Source organism: Balaenoptera ricei, chromosome 2 (assembly GCF_028023285.1).
Source record: "Balaenoptera ricei isolate mBalRic1 chromosome 2, mBalRic1.hap2, whole genome shotgun sequence".
Lineage (NCBI taxonomy): Eukaryota > Metazoa > Chordata > Mammalia > Artiodactyla > Balaenopteridae > Balaenoptera > Balaenoptera ricei.
Window position 1 is genome coordinate 58174299 of NC_082640.1, and position 16674 is coordinate 58190972.

At 46.1% G+C, this 16674-nt stretch overlaps 1 protein-coding gene across 1 annotated transcript in view; it reads right to left on the reverse strand.

Moving 5' to 3' along the window:
- CHRNA7 (cholinergic receptor nicotinic alpha 7 subunit) overlaps positions 1-16674 on the reverse strand; it is a 126094-nt gene that overhangs the window by 1831 nt on the left and 107589 nt on the right. Inside the window, exons 5-9 of the mRNA XM_059915422.1 lie at positions 14325-14404; positions 9960-10127; positions 8796-8990; positions 7325-7411; positions 3723-3832 (exon numbers count right to left, since the gene is read on the reverse strand). Coding sequence (XP_059771405.1) covers positions 3723-3832; positions 7325-7411; positions 8796-8990; positions 9960-10127; positions 14325-14404 — 640 coding nt within the window. The remainder of the gene's footprint in view (positions 1-3722; positions 3833-7324; positions 7412-8795; positions 8991-9959; positions 10128-14324; positions 14405-16674) is intronic.

Consider the following 16674-nt stretch of genomic DNA (forward strand, 5'->3'; position numbering starts at 1 on the left):
TAGCAGGTATGTTTCCCATCTGTAAGTGCAGGCAGCAAGTTGTGAAATTCGTGTCTGCCACTCTTTTTTTGGTAACCATTTTTATGACACTTATCAAAGATAACTGCAGTTATCTGGTCTGGAGACAGCAATGAAAAGAACAAGAAGGCGTAAGAGCAGTTTTGCTGCAGCTGTAAAGATCACCCTCTGTCCATCACAGGCGGCACTTTTTATCCTGCCCACACCCTATGGACGTACCTCCAGAGCCTGGAAGAGCCAGCCTACAGACTCTGTTTTCCAGGATCAGTAAGGAGCAGAAACACACAGCCCCACGTGGACACTCCACATGAGGCTCAAGACAAGCCATCTCACCTGGGCATCTCAGGGTTCAGTGAAATGAGTATAATTCCCCCATTTTACAGATAAAGAAGCTGAGGGTCAGGGGGAGGCAGTGGGGGAGGGATGGATTGGGAGTTTGGGGTGAGCAGATGCAAACCATTATATATAGAATGGTTAAATAACAAGGTCCTACTGTATAGCACAGGGAACTGTATTGAATATCCTGTAATAAACCATAATGGAAAAGAATCTGAAAAAGAATATATATGTATATGTATAACTGAATCACTTTGCTGTACACCAGAAACTAACACAACATTGTAAATCAACTATACTTGAATAAAATAAATTTTAAAAAAAGAATCCGAGGCTCAAAGAGGCAAATAAATTGGGTCAAGGTCATACAGTGAGTTTGAGTCACCTAATGTGTTCAGACTTCCACAGCCTCATCTATAAAAGGGTCTGCTAGGTTCTCTGCAAGCCCCCTGTGACTTTAGCCAAACCCCCACTCAGAAGGCACCAGAAAGTTGGAGCCAGAGCTCAAGGGAGCACATGGGGCAATGAGTGTGCCCAAACCCAGAGGCAGCCTGGAAGGGAGGGCTGAGCCTCAGATCCAGGGCTTTGCCTGCCAAGTGGGGGTCTGCACATCCCCTGGGGCATAGCTCAAGCTAAATCTATTTTGAATTTCATGGCCTAAATCATTAGCTTTCAAGGCTAAAGCATCTCAGAAGATGAGATTATCCTCTTGGCACTTCTCAGACTGTGCTTGTGACCTCTGCTGTTAGGTTATGGTTTTGTTTCCAGCTGTGTGAATGTTACATAATGCCACCGCACCGGCAGTGTCTTCTTCATGGTAACAGATCACAATGAAAGCCCCTCAGAGGCTGTTTATGTTTCATATACACATGGAAAGAAAAAAAAACGCGGTGTGTTATATAAAGTGAAAGAGAAATACAAGTTTCATATTTGCTTTGCACCATTGGCTTTAACATGCTCTTGCGCAGAAAGGTGAATAATCAGCATATGCTCTTAATTCAGATTTTTCTGGAAAAGGTCATTAAAAATGGTTTTGTTTCTTATTGCCTTAATCCCCTTGTCTTTACATCAGTCAAAACAGAAGAAATAAGAATATGTGTTTATATTTTGGCATCTGCATAAACACTGGAAGGAAAAAGAAATTAATTGAAATGGTTATCAATTGGTGGTGGAAGTAGGGGGAGGGGCAGGAATGGGAGCAGGAGTTCCTTTGTATAATTCTTTGATTTTGACTTCTGAAACATGTAAATGTTATTTCAAACAAATGGGTGAATAGACAAGAAAGTGTATCAGAGTTATAAGGAAGTCAGATGAGAATGTAGGTCAATGTGTGCAAATGTGTCTCAGCTTCTTTTTTTGAGGGGGGAGGGACTTCTCAAAACAAGCCCGCAGACTCTGGTGATGTGACCCATGTGGGAGGTGGCACCATTTTGGGGAGCCCACTACTGATGCCACGAGAGAATTATTGAGTGTAAGGATTTGCTGTGGAAAAGAATTCAAGGGCAGTCACTCTGTAAAGCCAATTTCCTAAAAAAAAAAAAAAGTGGTCTTTCTTAAGTTAATTTTTGGGTAACTGTAAATTATTGCACAATGGATATTTTTAGAAGGGCCAGGAACTCCCTGCTCCTGGAGATTAAGGGAATGCATCTTACATCTTGCAGTTACATTTAGTGCACTGGTGAGTCCTAAATTGACTCTGAACTTGGAGGCAAGATTTATGGGTCTGCAAAGACAGGCTTGTTTTGGCATGAGAGGGCTTCTTTAGCTCCCAACTGTCCCTAAGCCATGCTCTCTCGATGGGAAGACTGGAGGGTTTGTGGGGCCCAAGTAAGAAGTGGGGTGAGGGGTGGGGGGGCAGCTCTGCCCTGCTGTGGGTTTGGTCACACCAAGTGAGATGGGGAAAGTCCAGACCCTGCTTGTCCCCCAACCAAGGTTTCCCAAGTGTCGGGCGAGGGTGGTGTAGAGCTTTGGACATTGGACTCTGATGGAGCACGGCCCATGGCTGGGGAAGCATCAGCACACGTCACAACACATCAGTGCTGGGAGGCACTGGGACCATGTGGCCTGACCTGGGCTCAAATGACAAACATTTATTTACCATCTATTTCCTTTTTTTTTTTTTTCTTTTTCATTTCCTTTAAAAAAAAATTTTTTTTATTTATTTATTTAGCTGCGCCAGGTCCTAATTGTGGCACTCGGGATCTTCTTTGCCGTGTGCAGGATCTTGAGTTGTGGCATGCGAATTCTTAGTTGCGGCATGTGGGATCTAGTTCCCTGACCAGGGATCAAACCCGGGCCCCCTGCATTGGGAGCACAGAGTCTAACGCATTGGACCACCAGGGAAGTCCCATCCATCCATTTCCTTTTATCCCATCCTCCTTCCCCACTGTTAACTACTCACACGTTTATTTTATAGGCTTTTGGTTAAATCACTTTCCTATGTGTATTGTGATAAAAGAAAGTTTCACATACTGAGATATAGGGAAGTCATTCTGGCTTATACATGAGTTAATTTGAATTTGATGCTAACTAAAATAGCCTGTTTGTGGCCTATCAAACATACATCTGCTTTAATTATTAGAGAAAAGGGCACATTGACCAGAAGTAAAGAATGTCCATGATAAAAATAAAGATTAAATGCCTCTCTTCCTGGAACACCAATGCTGGTCCTCCAATGATAAGACTCCCTTCTCAGGCGCCAAGGCCATGCTGACTTGCCGTGTACGTGCTAATCTGTGTTTTTGTTTTGTTTTGGTTTTTTTATCTTGAAGAAATGTAACCCCGACTCATTTCATGTTCTTTGTTCTGACAGGATATAAAACTGTGCTGAAAACCCTGCTTCTCCAGAGCAGCTACTCAGATTAATCTGGAAAGCTGGCTTCCAGGCTAATCCTCAGTTGGACTCAAATAAAACTCTTTTCTATTCTTCTTATTGATAGTTTATTGATTATTTTCATTGACAACTGATTGTAATATTTGTACACTGTTCACTCTATTTCTTACTCTTTTCACTCCCCATTCTGTTTTGAAGATCCAGCCCGCAGCTGTGTGCTCATCTTGTGTGTTGCTTCTAATAGCGTACTTGCAAAAAGGAGGTTTAGAAACACTGTCCAGTGAAAGGTGCAGAGTGTTCGACCTGAGCCCTGCTCTGGGATGTCAGATTGTAAGGACAGCCCCGTGGGACCCTAAGAGCATTCACCATACTGCCCTGGATGCAGAGATATGCAGACAGGTAAGAAATTGCAGCTTTTTGTTTAGGAATGCTAGCTGTTTGTGGGATTTTTTAAAATAGATAAGTCATCCTCGGAGCCTCCTCTGGGGAGGAGCCCTGACCCCCCCTCTGGTGGAGGAGCTGGGGAGGAACTCACCCACTTGGGCATCTTGCCACCGTCGGGGTCGTGGTGGTGGTACTGTAGCACGATCACCGTGACGACCACGGAGAGGCCCACGATGATCATGGTGCTAGCGAAGTACTGGGCTGCAGAGAGAGCAGATGGCAGGGGAGACCTGGGGCCTTGGTCACAGCGAGTCACCATGGCACAGTGCAGGGGACCCAGACTGTGTCTTGACCACCAGGGGCTGGGGAGCAATGCCCAAGAGCAGGACCTCCTCCGGGCCTGCAGCCCACCACGCACATTCCTGGCGGGCAGATGCCAATCCAGAGCACACAGACCTCCTCCTCCCACCCTGCTGCGCGGCCTCACCAGCTGACTGCACTGCTGGGAACCCTGCCTGCCTCACCCTTCCGTGAAAGCTAACTGCGCCTCACAGGATGGTGATAAGGTTGTCCGATGAGAAAGCACCATTGTCAGAACTGAAACCACCTGGACGCAGAGGGTGTGATCACCACTGTGATGACTGCAGGCCACGGACAGGCTTCGGGGATCTAGCAAGGGCAGACCCGGGTGCCACCGGCTGACTTATCAGACCTGGAAAATGACTCTACTAATGAGAGAGTCTGGCCCCATCTACTTACTGAGAGCCACAGGGGTGGGGAGTGCCGGCTGTCCAGCCGGAAGAAGAGTTAAGCTGCAGTGTCTTTTCAGGCTGAGAACATCAGCTTCAGCTCTGATGGGCAAGGATGCATTTCTCCACCTTGGACCAGGTGAGAAGCAGCATGGAGCTTCCCCCCCCGGTCCACTGGCTGCCGTCTGTGAGCTTGGACAGACCACTCAGCCTCTCTGGGCCTCAGCTTCTTCACCAGTATAACAGGGATGGAAATGCCTTCTCTGCGGGGTTGGTGCAAGGATTAGTAATTTTATGGGCCAAGGGTATAGGAGAAAGCTGGCATGGGTGACCGTTCCTTAATTGCCAACTCTGATTAGTAAACCTTCAGTGTGGGGGAGGCATAAATTAGGAGGTTGGGATTAACATACACACGACTATATATAAAATAGATAACCAACAAGGACCTACTGTACTATACAGGGAACAATACTCAATATTTTGTAATAACTGTAGGTTATTTGTAAAAACCTATAAGGGAAAAGAATCAGGTTGTATACCTGAAACCAACACAACATTGTAAATCAATAAAATAAATAAATAAAATAAAAAGGGATTAGAAGCAAAGATGGATTCAAGTGTAAAAAGAGTATTAAAAAATAACGAAACAAAAAATATATACACACAATGCCTCTCTAAGCAACAGAATAAATTATCCTAACATAAATGCAAACAAACAAACAAAGCTTCAGTGTGGCCAACCACCAAGGGGCTGGGCTCTTAAAGAAAGCATCCTGGTACGAGGCTAAGTATGCAGCCACGCACTTGGTTAAAAACACCTCCTGCCCTCCAGGCAGGCAGGAACTCACTGCTCTCCCATGGAGACCAAGAGGAACCTACAAGGAGCTACCAAAGGTGGACACTTGAGACTTAACATCAGCATCAGGGACCTCTGGGAAGGGAAGGGAGGGGGGAACAAACTGTGACTGTTATGGGCTGCATACTGTGTCCCCCTAAAATTTATATGTTGAAGCTGTAGACCCCAAGTACCTTAGAATGTGACTGTGTTTGAAGAGAGGGCATTTAAAGAGAGAATTAAGTTAAAATGAGATTGTTAGTGTGGCACCTGGTCCAATCTGACTGGTGTCCTTATTATAAGAAGGGGAAATTTGGACACACAAACAGGCACAGGGATGTGAAGATAAAAAGGAAAGACCATGTGGGGACACAGCAGAGGGTGCCCATCTGCAACACAAAGACAGAGACCTCAGGAGCCTCCAAAACTGTGAGCACATAAATTTTTCCTGTGTAAGGCACCCAGTCTGTGAAATTTTATTGTGGTAGCCTTAGCCGACTAATACAATGACCTATGGAGGGATCCAGGCTGACTGGATCCCACAGCTGAAATCTCAACAACAGAGGTCAAAGGCCAACAGCATCCCATCCTTCTAGATGTGGCCTATGCACTGACCAAGGCTGTGGGTTCATCAGACACAACAGGGCCTGCTGACTGCCCCTTTAAGGGTGGTTTCTGCTGCAGGTCTCTATTGAAAGCATTGTGCTAGAAGGTAGAAAGGATGGGTTCAGAATGTCAGGTTGAAAGACGGTTCCTTGCTCCCAGGATGGTATGGAGAGAAATATGACACTCCCAGAGGCTTTTTATACCAACAGTCTCTCTGGTCAAAATATTACACATCCAGAAACTTCCAATAAGAAGGGCCTTGGCTTCTTAATTCATGAAGCCTGGCGATATCATGTAAGGCCCCCCACTCTTACTTACCCCTGGTTAACCACATAGGACTGCCACCGGTATACTGCTTTCCTGTTTCTGACCTCCACTGCCAAATAGGAATGGGGATTCTCATTAAAACTAAGATCTATTGGCAGAATGTTTGCTTCCCGTCCTCACAACTGGCTTGGAGGTCTGGTTCCCTGACCAGGAACAGAACCCTGGCTGCAGTGGCCAGGGTACTGGGTCCTAACCTCTGGGCCACTGAGCGCCCCTCGGCACGCTCTTGCTTATTCCAGTCCAGTCCAGGGAGGTTCACAGCAACAGGTGATGCTGCCTCCTGTTTCTGTCATCCTTCCTTGGGCAGAAGGTCATCCTTACACCTGCCTTTGTGTGTGGTTTGTGCATCCCCTGCTGGACCAGTCCCTGCTTCACCTACACCCTACTCACATGACTGACTTTCCCCCCTAATTGCGGAGCCTAATCAGTAAATACCTACATCCTTGTCCCGCTGCCCCGAAGCTAGTGATTGTTTAATCTTTAATTCAGAATGGCTCCCCTTTGATAGTTTAACAAAGGGGAGATCTCCTCCCCTTGAAGGTACTTAGCCCAAGGGGCTTAAGAGGGCTGTGCCCCTCTGCTGGTTTCCCTGGTAACCGATGGGCCAATCTGACTTCAATTCCCCTAGATAACTGGTGGGGTGTCACTCCAGGACCCTTTTGCTTCAGATGTGTAAGATCTCCCATCTACCAAACAACTGATGTCCTGTCTCTGGACTCTTTCTTCAGTCTCGAGTCTGGGCGAGTACAGGGCTTGCAGGCCTGAGGGGTGCAGCCCAACATGTGGCCAAAACATATTTGTCCTGTTTACCTTCCCTCACAAGCTTTAACTTTCTACAGAGACATCGAGTTATCTCAAGAAACAATGGCTGAGAGTTAATGTGTAACAAATAATTTGTGGAAAAACAGTGACTCAAGCTAAAATAATGAATCTTTAATGGTAAAAATCTCTGGTTCCATAACAAGTGTGAGGGGGGCATTGTGGGAGAAAAGGGGGCATTTCTGCATCTTAAGGCCAAACCACAAAGCCAGACTCCCCCCCGCTTCTATGTGCCAGGTGAGCAGAGGCCATGGGTCAACTCTGAGTAGTTACAGCAAGTCATCTCCTCACAGCCGAAAAGGGGGGCCATGCAGCTCTCCAGGGTCCTGTGGGACACGTTTCTGCTCCCTGCCTGTGCTGCAAAATCCCAGGCACTCTGTAAGCCCATGTCTTTAGAGGAGCTGGATGCTTGCTTACCTATCAAGGGCACTGAGTCAGAGGTCGCAGGCATGATCTCAGCCACCAGCAGCATGAAGACGGTAAGAGAGAGTAAAACTGTAATCCCTGGAACAGAGACATACAGTGGCCCCTGAGACAGAACAGATGGTAAGGCCTGAACTCCATCCAGCCCAAGAGTCAAAGGAGGTGTGGAGGGAGGGATGGTGGTGGCCATGACATTCCTGAAACCAAATGCACGGTTTTCTATATTGATGGGAATGGGCATCTTTCTGGGGACAGTCCGGGTCATTTACCAGAGTCCCAGAGGAGTCCCTGGGAAAACAAACTCAGGAGCCAGAACTTTAGAAGAACAACTCAAAATAAATCATTGACCTCAGCACATGTATCTCTCATTTTCTTTATTACATTAGTATCGAGAGGTAGTTTCATGTAGCAGGAAAAAGAAAACATACAGTTTGAAGACCTGGCTTTTGTTCTTGACTTTTCTACTTACTAGCTGTGTGACCTTGGATAGGTAATTTAATGTGCCTGAGGCTCTTGTATGAATGAAAAATATCACCTGCCATATCAGTAAACAAAGGATGTTGCAGCCATCAAGCCATCATATTACAGCCTCCCCAATGGTGCACCCTGAGGGGACTCGGGATGAGCAAACACAGGATGCTGGCCCCAGAGAGCTAAGGTGCATATCAAAGGAATGATTTCAGTGAGCCCAGACTCTTGCATCTTCCCATACACAGAAAAGCACTAAATTCATTAACTTGAGGTGTTTGGCTTTCTTTAACCAACAGTAATCTTTTGATGTTTTGACTACCTGGTCTTTGTGGCAAAAACTCCTATATACCCTGGCTCCTCCTTTACCTCTTCAGAGCCGTCCCTAGAACTATCAGAGATGCTATGTCTCAGGCTTGAAGTCCCCAGAAAGTCCACCAAATAAAACATAATTCTTAACTTTTTGGTTGAGCATTTTTTTTCAGTTGACACTCACAGTCAGAAGTTATAGGTTTGAGAATGATTTCTATGTGTACCAAATAGGATCTTTAGTAACTCTTTGAGATGCTGAGGAGCTCATTTCACCAATCTAAATCATAGCTTTCTTATCTGCCTATTGGAGGATCATAAGGAATTACACTGTGTGTGGCCATATATAAATGCAAGCTGATACTATATTAAACTAAACTGTGTCCTGTCCACAATGAATTCCAGCTGGTTGCCACCAAGGTGTGGGGTGGGGTGGCAGGAGGGGAGAAGGCACAGGCCCCTCAGGGAAGAATTGGTTCTTCCCTGGGCATCCCCATCCTCTCTGCAGGATCAGAGGAGCCTGTGGAATCTCAAGAGGGCCTGGAAATCCCGCACAGCGGGCTGTGGTGTCAGGGAGCCACCCTGGGCTGGGGTGCATGGAGTGGGCCCTGGACATCTCTGCACCTGGAGCCCAGACTGCCACCCTCAAGGCAGGGCCCTCCCATCCCAGCTCAGACCCGGTACTCACCCAGGGAGATTTTCTCCCCAGAGTCTGCAGGGAGCAAGAACACGAGGAGGGCCAGGGCAGAGATGAGCACACAGGGAATGAGAAGGTTGAGGCCATAGTAGAGGGTCCTGCGGCGGATGGTGACAGTGAAGGTCACATCCGGGTACGGCTCTTTGCAGCACTCATAGAACTTCTCACTCCGCTTGCCAGGGACCCCTTCAGTTCCAGGGGAAGAAAGGAACCACCGTTGAATAAAAGGACGCAGTTTATTTTAAGGGGTTATAACACACACACAGAGCCATGGAATTTGTTAAGTGCAAAAAACTGGCTAATTGTTGTCTGAATAAACGCTTTAGGTTTATTATGGATTTATTTAAGGGTATCTTAGTGATATTTGAACAAATTGGCAGGTTTTTTATGTATTCAAACTACATGTGCTCTAGACTGAATGTGTCCCCCGCAAGGTTCGTATGTTGAAATCCTAACCTCCACAGTGATGGTTATTTGGAGGTGAGGCCTTTGGGAGGTGATTAGGTCATGAGGGGGAGCCCTTAGGAATGGAATTAGTGCCCTTACAAAAGGGACCCCAGAGAGCTCCCCTGTTCCTTCTACCATGTGAGGACACAGCCTGAAGACAGCTGTCTGCGAACAAGGAAGCAGGTCCTCACCAGACGCTGAGTCTGCCAGCACCTTGATCTTGGACTCCCAGCCTCCAAACTATGAGAAATAACTGTCTGTTGTTTATAAGCTACCCAGTCTATGGTATTCTGTTATAGCAGCCTGAACGGACTAAGACACCATGATTATAAATAATACATTGTAAACTTGACACAATTATAAATGTAATTATTGTTTTTCTATTTAAAATCATCAAATATACGTTCCCATCAACTGCAATTTGCTGTTCCACCTGATTTTAGGGATGAAGCAGATTTGAATAACGTAGAGATGCCCATACTAGCACTGACCTTACCATAACTGCAAGTTCCTTATGGAAAGCACTGAATTTTCTAATTGTTTTTTGTTTCTCATCCTAGAGCTCTCAGTAAATCATGGAGAATGCTGCAGGGTTCAATAAATGCTCATGCTGAAAAGCAGAGTGGAAAATCCCAAACTCTTTAAGCCAGCACAGTAATAAAGCAGCTTCCTTCTATGTTGCCAGTATCACATCTTTGCTGGGCTTACCCACAAGGTCCCATTCTCCATTTGGGATATAGCCGCTGATGTCTGCCTCCTGCATCTGCAGATCCAAGGACCACCCTCCATAAGACCAGGACCCAAACTTCAGTTTGCACTGCTGCACATCAAAGGGGAACCATCGCACATCAATGTAGCAGGAGCTCTTGAAGATGCCTACATGGGCAATGAGACAGACCAAGATGGAAGCTGGCTGAGACCTGCTTTAAACACACAGCAGTCTCACATTGTTGGTGGGAATATAAATTGGTGCAGCCACTATGGAAACAGTACAGGGGTTCCTCAAAAAATTACAAAAAGAACTAAAAACGATCCAGCGATCCCACTCCTGGGTATACATGGAAAGGAAACAAAATCAGTATCTCACAAAGATATTTGCACCCCACTGCAGCATTACTCACAATAGCCAAGACATGGAAACGACCTAAGTGTTTGTCGATGGAGAAACAGATAAAATATTATATATATATATGTGTGTGTATATATATATTATATATAAAATCAAATTTATATGGATTATATGGAATATTATTCAGCCTTTAAAAAGATGAAAATCCTGCCATTTGCAACAACATGGATGAAATTGGAGGGCTTTATGCTAAGTGAAATAAGTCACACACAGAAAGACAGATCCTGTATAATATCACTTACATGAAGAATTTGAAAAAAAAAGTTGAACTCATAGGAACAGAGTAGAATGGTGGTTGCCAAGGGCTGGAGGGTGGGGGAAATGGGGGAGAGGTTGATCAAAAAGGGAACAAACTTTCAGTTATAAGGTGGATTCATTTTGAGGATCTAATGTACAGCATGGTGACTACAGTTAATAATATTTTATACTTGAAATTAACTATCTGAGGTGATGGCTGTGTTAACTAACCTGATTGTGGAAATAAATGATTTCACAATATATATGCATATGCATGTGTATATATATATATATATATATATATATATATATATATATATATATACACACACACATGCATATGCGTATATCTCATGTATATACATACATATATTATACATATATATGTGTATATGTATATATATATATTACAATTTCATTTGTCAACTACACCTCAATAATGCTGGAAAAAATAAAAATAAATGCACAGCAATCCCCTGGTCTCCATCCCATACACTGTTCATAACACACAAAGCCTACTCTTCATGGAGTCAAAAGCTTGCTAGCCTGATCAAGCGTCGGCAGGTTAAACGATGCATCATTTCTGATGCTCTGCATGTCTCACGATCAACGCTGTGAACACATCCCCTGGACCATTTGAGATCCCTTCAGGAGGAGGCAGTGTGAGTACCGGGGCCTCTCACCTGGGTGTGACCAGAGAGGCTTCAGCCCATCCTGCCTGTCCAAACTAGACCTGTCCAGGACAAGCTGGGTCTTTCTGGAAAAATCTCTAGAAAAGAAGTTCAGCTGAAGCTTTACTGTCTTTTACATTTCAAAGGCTACACCGACATTTTCTGTTCTGAGAGATTTCTGGGCAAAGAATTAAACATTCTGTAAACTTGCTCTTGCCATGCATGTGCATCTCCAAATTCTAAACAGTAAGAGAGATGTAAAGAATGTAAAAGAATCCCATAGAAGCTGATAAAAATGATGAAGAGCTTAGAAACAGAAACTGAAAGGTCTGTGTGCATCTGTGTGACTGTGTTTGGTGAGGAGCAGGATGAGCATTTTCTTTAGGTTAAAAATTGAGAACATACTTGGTTATCTAGAAATATATATGGAAGATAATTTTAACTAGCTTGAATTCTAGATTATGAACAGAACAAAACCTAATAGGTTTTAGTTGAAGAGGTAGTGTTTGGACAAAAGCTAGAGTTTCCACTGAAAAGAGGGACAGGACAAGTTGGGAGTAAATTTCTCAACAGGTCACTGAGATAAGCCCACACCAGCCATTTATGCCCATGTGCTCCTTGCTGCCCAGAGAAAGACCAGAAGGCAGTGATGGCACAAATAGCTAAGGGTCCCAGTGCTCACAGGGACAGGGCAGACACTCTGTAAATTTCTGCTACCAAATTTTAAAAAATGAATGGAGGGACTCAACTTGCTAACAGGGACCCCCCACCCACCCACAGTCAAGCTGGGAAAGGATAATAAACTTCCTGTCTCCTCAAGTCCCTTTGAACAGGATTTGCAGCATTACATCCAATGTCCACAGGAATCTGGAAGTCATTACAGACACTGCCCTACCACTAATGGGCTGAATCCCCCAAAACTCTCACTGCTGGTAGAAAATGAAACTGTAACTGTATTATTCCATTTCTATCAAATGACCAGAAAAAGAGACTCTCTAGAGGCAGAAAGCAGGTCAGTGGTTGCCTCGGGCTGGCAATGAGGGTGGGGATTAACCGCAAACAGGCAAAAGGGATCTTTGGGGGGTGATGGAAAATGTTCTAGAACTAGATTGCAGTCGTGGTCGTACAACTCTGTGAATTTACTAAAAATAATTGAATCGTGCACTTAAAATGGGTCAATTGTATAATACGTAACTTATACTTCAATAATGCTGTTAAAAAATAAAAATATGACATGGGAAAGAAGTCATTTCCTAATAACCAAGTCTATTTCAAAGCTTGCATCTGAAGCACTTTTTGCCTGTTTAGTTGCTGGAGCAGAGCAGCTTCCCAGATCAGGTCTACGCGACCCCAGGCGCAGTCTTGCTCCCCTGAACCAGACAACCCCACACTCTCTCGGCCAGAGTAGGGGAGACTCCCACAGTCAAAGCTCAGTGTGCCCTCCTGACAGACTCCAGGGGCCATGGAGGCTGGGATGTAGGAACTGGCCCCAAAGGGGCTGCTGCACAGAGGGCTCGGGGGTCAGGAGTGCTGCTCCTGTGGCTGAAAATAGCCTCAGCCTTCAAAACAGCCCGCAGCCCAGTACTCGTCTACGCTGATGACTGCTGGAGGTCGTTTTCCAAAATAGTTCTCATGATAGAAGCTGCAACTTCTAGGCCTGGTGTAAAAGAGTGTATCAGTGATGGAAGACCCATCCCCGAGGTCTTTGTTAGGAGGAAGGCTTGCGTGGCCTGGGGGAGGAGAGGAGGGGCTGAGGAAGAAGCAAGGAATCACAAGGTTTAAGACAGAAAACCTGAAAGTCTGGAGTCCTTCCATCTCCTCAGACAACAATGGATGGTATCTGCCTGTGACAGGTTCAATCCCTGACACGTTTGTTTACCTACATGTGGGCCAGGCCCCTGGTTGATGAGGGTGGTTCTAATGGGAATAAACACAGATCCTGCCCTCGGGACGCTTATCCTCTGCTAATGAGAAAGAGCATGTAAACAACAACCCAGGAGGCAAAACCAGCTTTGCTGTGAGCTGTGAGATGAATCCGAGGGCACAAGATGGGGCTGACTGCTGGAGGGTGTGTGTGTGTGTGTGTGTGTGTGTGTGTGTGTGTGTGTCTGTGAGAGTGTGTGGTGTGTGTGCGGATAGTGTGTGGTATGTTTTTTGTGTGATGTGTCTATATGTGTGGTGTGTATGTATGGCTTTAGTGGGTGACGTGTGTACGTGTGTGTTTGTGTGTGTGTGTCTGTGGTGTATGTGTTGGTGGTGAGGGGGTAGGTGGCTGCAGGCTGCCTGGGAACAGGAAGTTAAACAGTTGCAGTGGGGGAAATAACCCTGGAAAAGAACACGTGAAAAATCACCTAGAAGATTTTTTAAAATCTGTTAATATCTTGAGGGCACAAAGCCCGGGTTTCCCAAGGCCCTGTGAACTGACAGGGAATGATGGGCTGGTGGGAGGAGATTCAACCCCAGCAGTTACCCATCAGCTGCCTGAGGAGAGAAGCTCTTTCAGGAAGAAATTACTGATGAGTCCCTTGGAAACCACCTGTTCTCGCCTCTAACAAGCAGGTGGGCTTTAATGCACACACTCAAGAAGCCCGCCCAGCAAGGTCACCATCTCACCCCGACACTGGAGGGCAGCACATACCCAGGTACCCAGTGCAGTGGGAAGGAAAAGGCAGGCTGTGAGGAGGAAATGACCTGGAGGTTGGCTTGCAGGCTATAAGGAGAACAGAAATGACCTGACAACGGAGACTTGTTTTAGTTGTGGATGAACTTTAAGAACACCGGACAGACAATAAGGACAGAGGACATGTGTTGGCAAAGACAGCTTGAGCCATGATCCCAAGACAAAAAAGAGGAAGACGGCATTGCCACGCTCAGGGAATACGTGCAAGCACAGAGGAGAAGTCAGGAGGGCTGGCCGTGCATGGAGGCTAAGGATGCCCAGAGCACAGAGCCAGCCGCTGCCCCTGTGGGCACTGTCGGGCACCCCAACCTCCTTCACGCTGTCTAACTGCAGGGGACAAAGGGAGCGGCACTTACCTGGAGGGAGGTACTGGCAGTGCCCAGAAGAATTCACTAACACGTTGGTGTGGAACGTGGCGTCAAACCGCTCATCAGCACTGGAAACAGGAGAAGGATCCGTGAGCCAGCCCGGCTGGGCAGTGGGTTCCCCATGCCCTTAGGGCGGTTGTTCCTGCAGTCCGAGCAGCTCTGAGAGGGGCTGCTGCTTGCAGTTGGGGCAGCCAGCGGCGGTCTGAGAGCCCCACCTGTGGCTGACCTGGAAGGTCTTCCCAGAGCACAGGGGGAAGAGACCAATGCCCACCTCCGTTTCATAGGGATGCCGATTTTTTCCATGTGCATATAAAACAAAGCTCTTAGCAAATATGAAACCTGAAGACAACTTAGGAGGACACTGGCAGATGAGACATTTCAATCTATCTGCAGGAGATAAAGAGTGGGGGGAAGCACAGTGCCCCTCTATCAGCCCTTAAGGGTGGGATTTAGACCCACTGTGTTCAAGGCTCTAGTTCCAGCCCCTTGAATGGGACCAAAGCTCGGTTGGTGCTTGAGAAATCCATCTTGAGTGGCTGAGGCTGCAGGTGCACGGGGGAGCTGGGCAGCCTCAAGGAGTACGGGGCTCCAGGATTAGTGATGACAGGAAGGAGCACAGGTGGAGACAGAAGAATTAGGTTCAAGTTTAGAAGAACGCACTCCAGCCCGACCCCCTGCCCAAGGTCAGAACCTCCTACAGCCAGGAGTTACCAACCTGGTTAAAGGGGGCACACAAAACGGAAAGGAAAAACAATTAAGACCAACAGCCCTTATTATCCAGGTTTTTCATTTTCTGTGTTCTGACACTTTGACATCTGGGGTCTTGCTGATCCTGGAGGGACTATTCCCACCCCCACCCCCGCCCCAGGTCAACCAGTTCCTAGAGATAGCAAACAACTCGCTCAAATGGAAAGCAACCAATCCAGAGCCCACACCCCCACCATCTCTTTTATGGAGCTCTCACCCTCCTGGCCACCACCCACCTGCCCTAATCACCCCAGGACCAGGCACCAGACAAACAGGGACAGGACATATGTACCCAAGCCTGCTGAAGGCATTCCCGGTCCTAGCCCTGCTTACCCTGCCTCACCAGTTCCATTCCATGGAAACCACAATAAAGGCTTTTGACCACATTTTCCCCTCACGCCCTCTGCCTCCTGACCGTCCCTGGTGCTTCCCTGTGTGGCCCTGTACGGCGAGCATGCCTCCTGTTTCCAGGGAACTGCATGATAAACTTCCTTCCTTCCTTCCTGACAGTCATTTCTGTGTCTGCATTTTACCATGCCTGATTAAAACATATCCTTAAAATGTCAGATGTAGTGAATGGACTTGAGGACACGGGGAGTGGGAAGGGTAAGCTGGGACGAAGTGAGAAGGTGGCATGGACATATATACACTACCAAATGTAAAATAGATAGCTAGTGGGAAGAGGCCACATAGCACAGGGAGATCAGCTCCGTGTTTTGTAACCACCTAGAGGGGTGGGATAGGGAGGGTGGGAGGGAGATGCAAGAGGGAGGAGATATGCAGATATATGTATATGTATAGCTGATTCATTTTGTTATAAAGCAGAAACTAACACACCACTGTAAAGCAATTATACTCCAATAAAGATATTAAAAAAAAATGTCACCCTACAGGTGAATAAAAAAGTAAACAGCCTCAAGAAAATGTAGGCAGCCAGTCAAGGTGCCAGCACCTCGAGTTAAGTTTCCCTCATTTTAGCAACTGGAGAACCTCTGCTAAGGGCTGCCCACGTCTACAGAGCCTCTGCAGCCTTTTCTGTTCCCAAAATCCTCTAAAGGGGAAACTCACCATCATGAGATATCTGAGGACAGCCTTCACTGTGAGAGACAAGAAAGATCCAAGAAGAAACAGTCAATGAAAGGAATGAAAAATTACCTCTTAAAAAAGTAATATCCTCACAAAACTTCAAGAGGATGTTGCATTTAGAAAAACAAATGGCAATATGGAAGTTAAAACATGATCTATGAAATACATCTTTATAAATTGGCGGGAGGTTTGGCTGATAAGAATCACTGAGATGAAACGTAAGACCGAAAGGATGAGGGCCTCAGAGTAAAGGCCAGGGAAATGCGCTCAACAGAAGCGGAAGAGACATTGGGGGCAGGGGTGGGTAGTGGGAGGGAGAGAAATCACAGAGAGAAATTCCAGAGCTGAAAGAAACCCCTCCAACATGAAGGCAAAGAAAGGTGTTTTTAAGAACATTAAGGTGCCGGAGAGCTTGTTTCTTATGTATATTTTCTTGGTCATGGACTTGAGCATCAGCTCCAGAAAAATGAGGGTGAATACTAAAGAAGAAGAAATAAACTTTCAG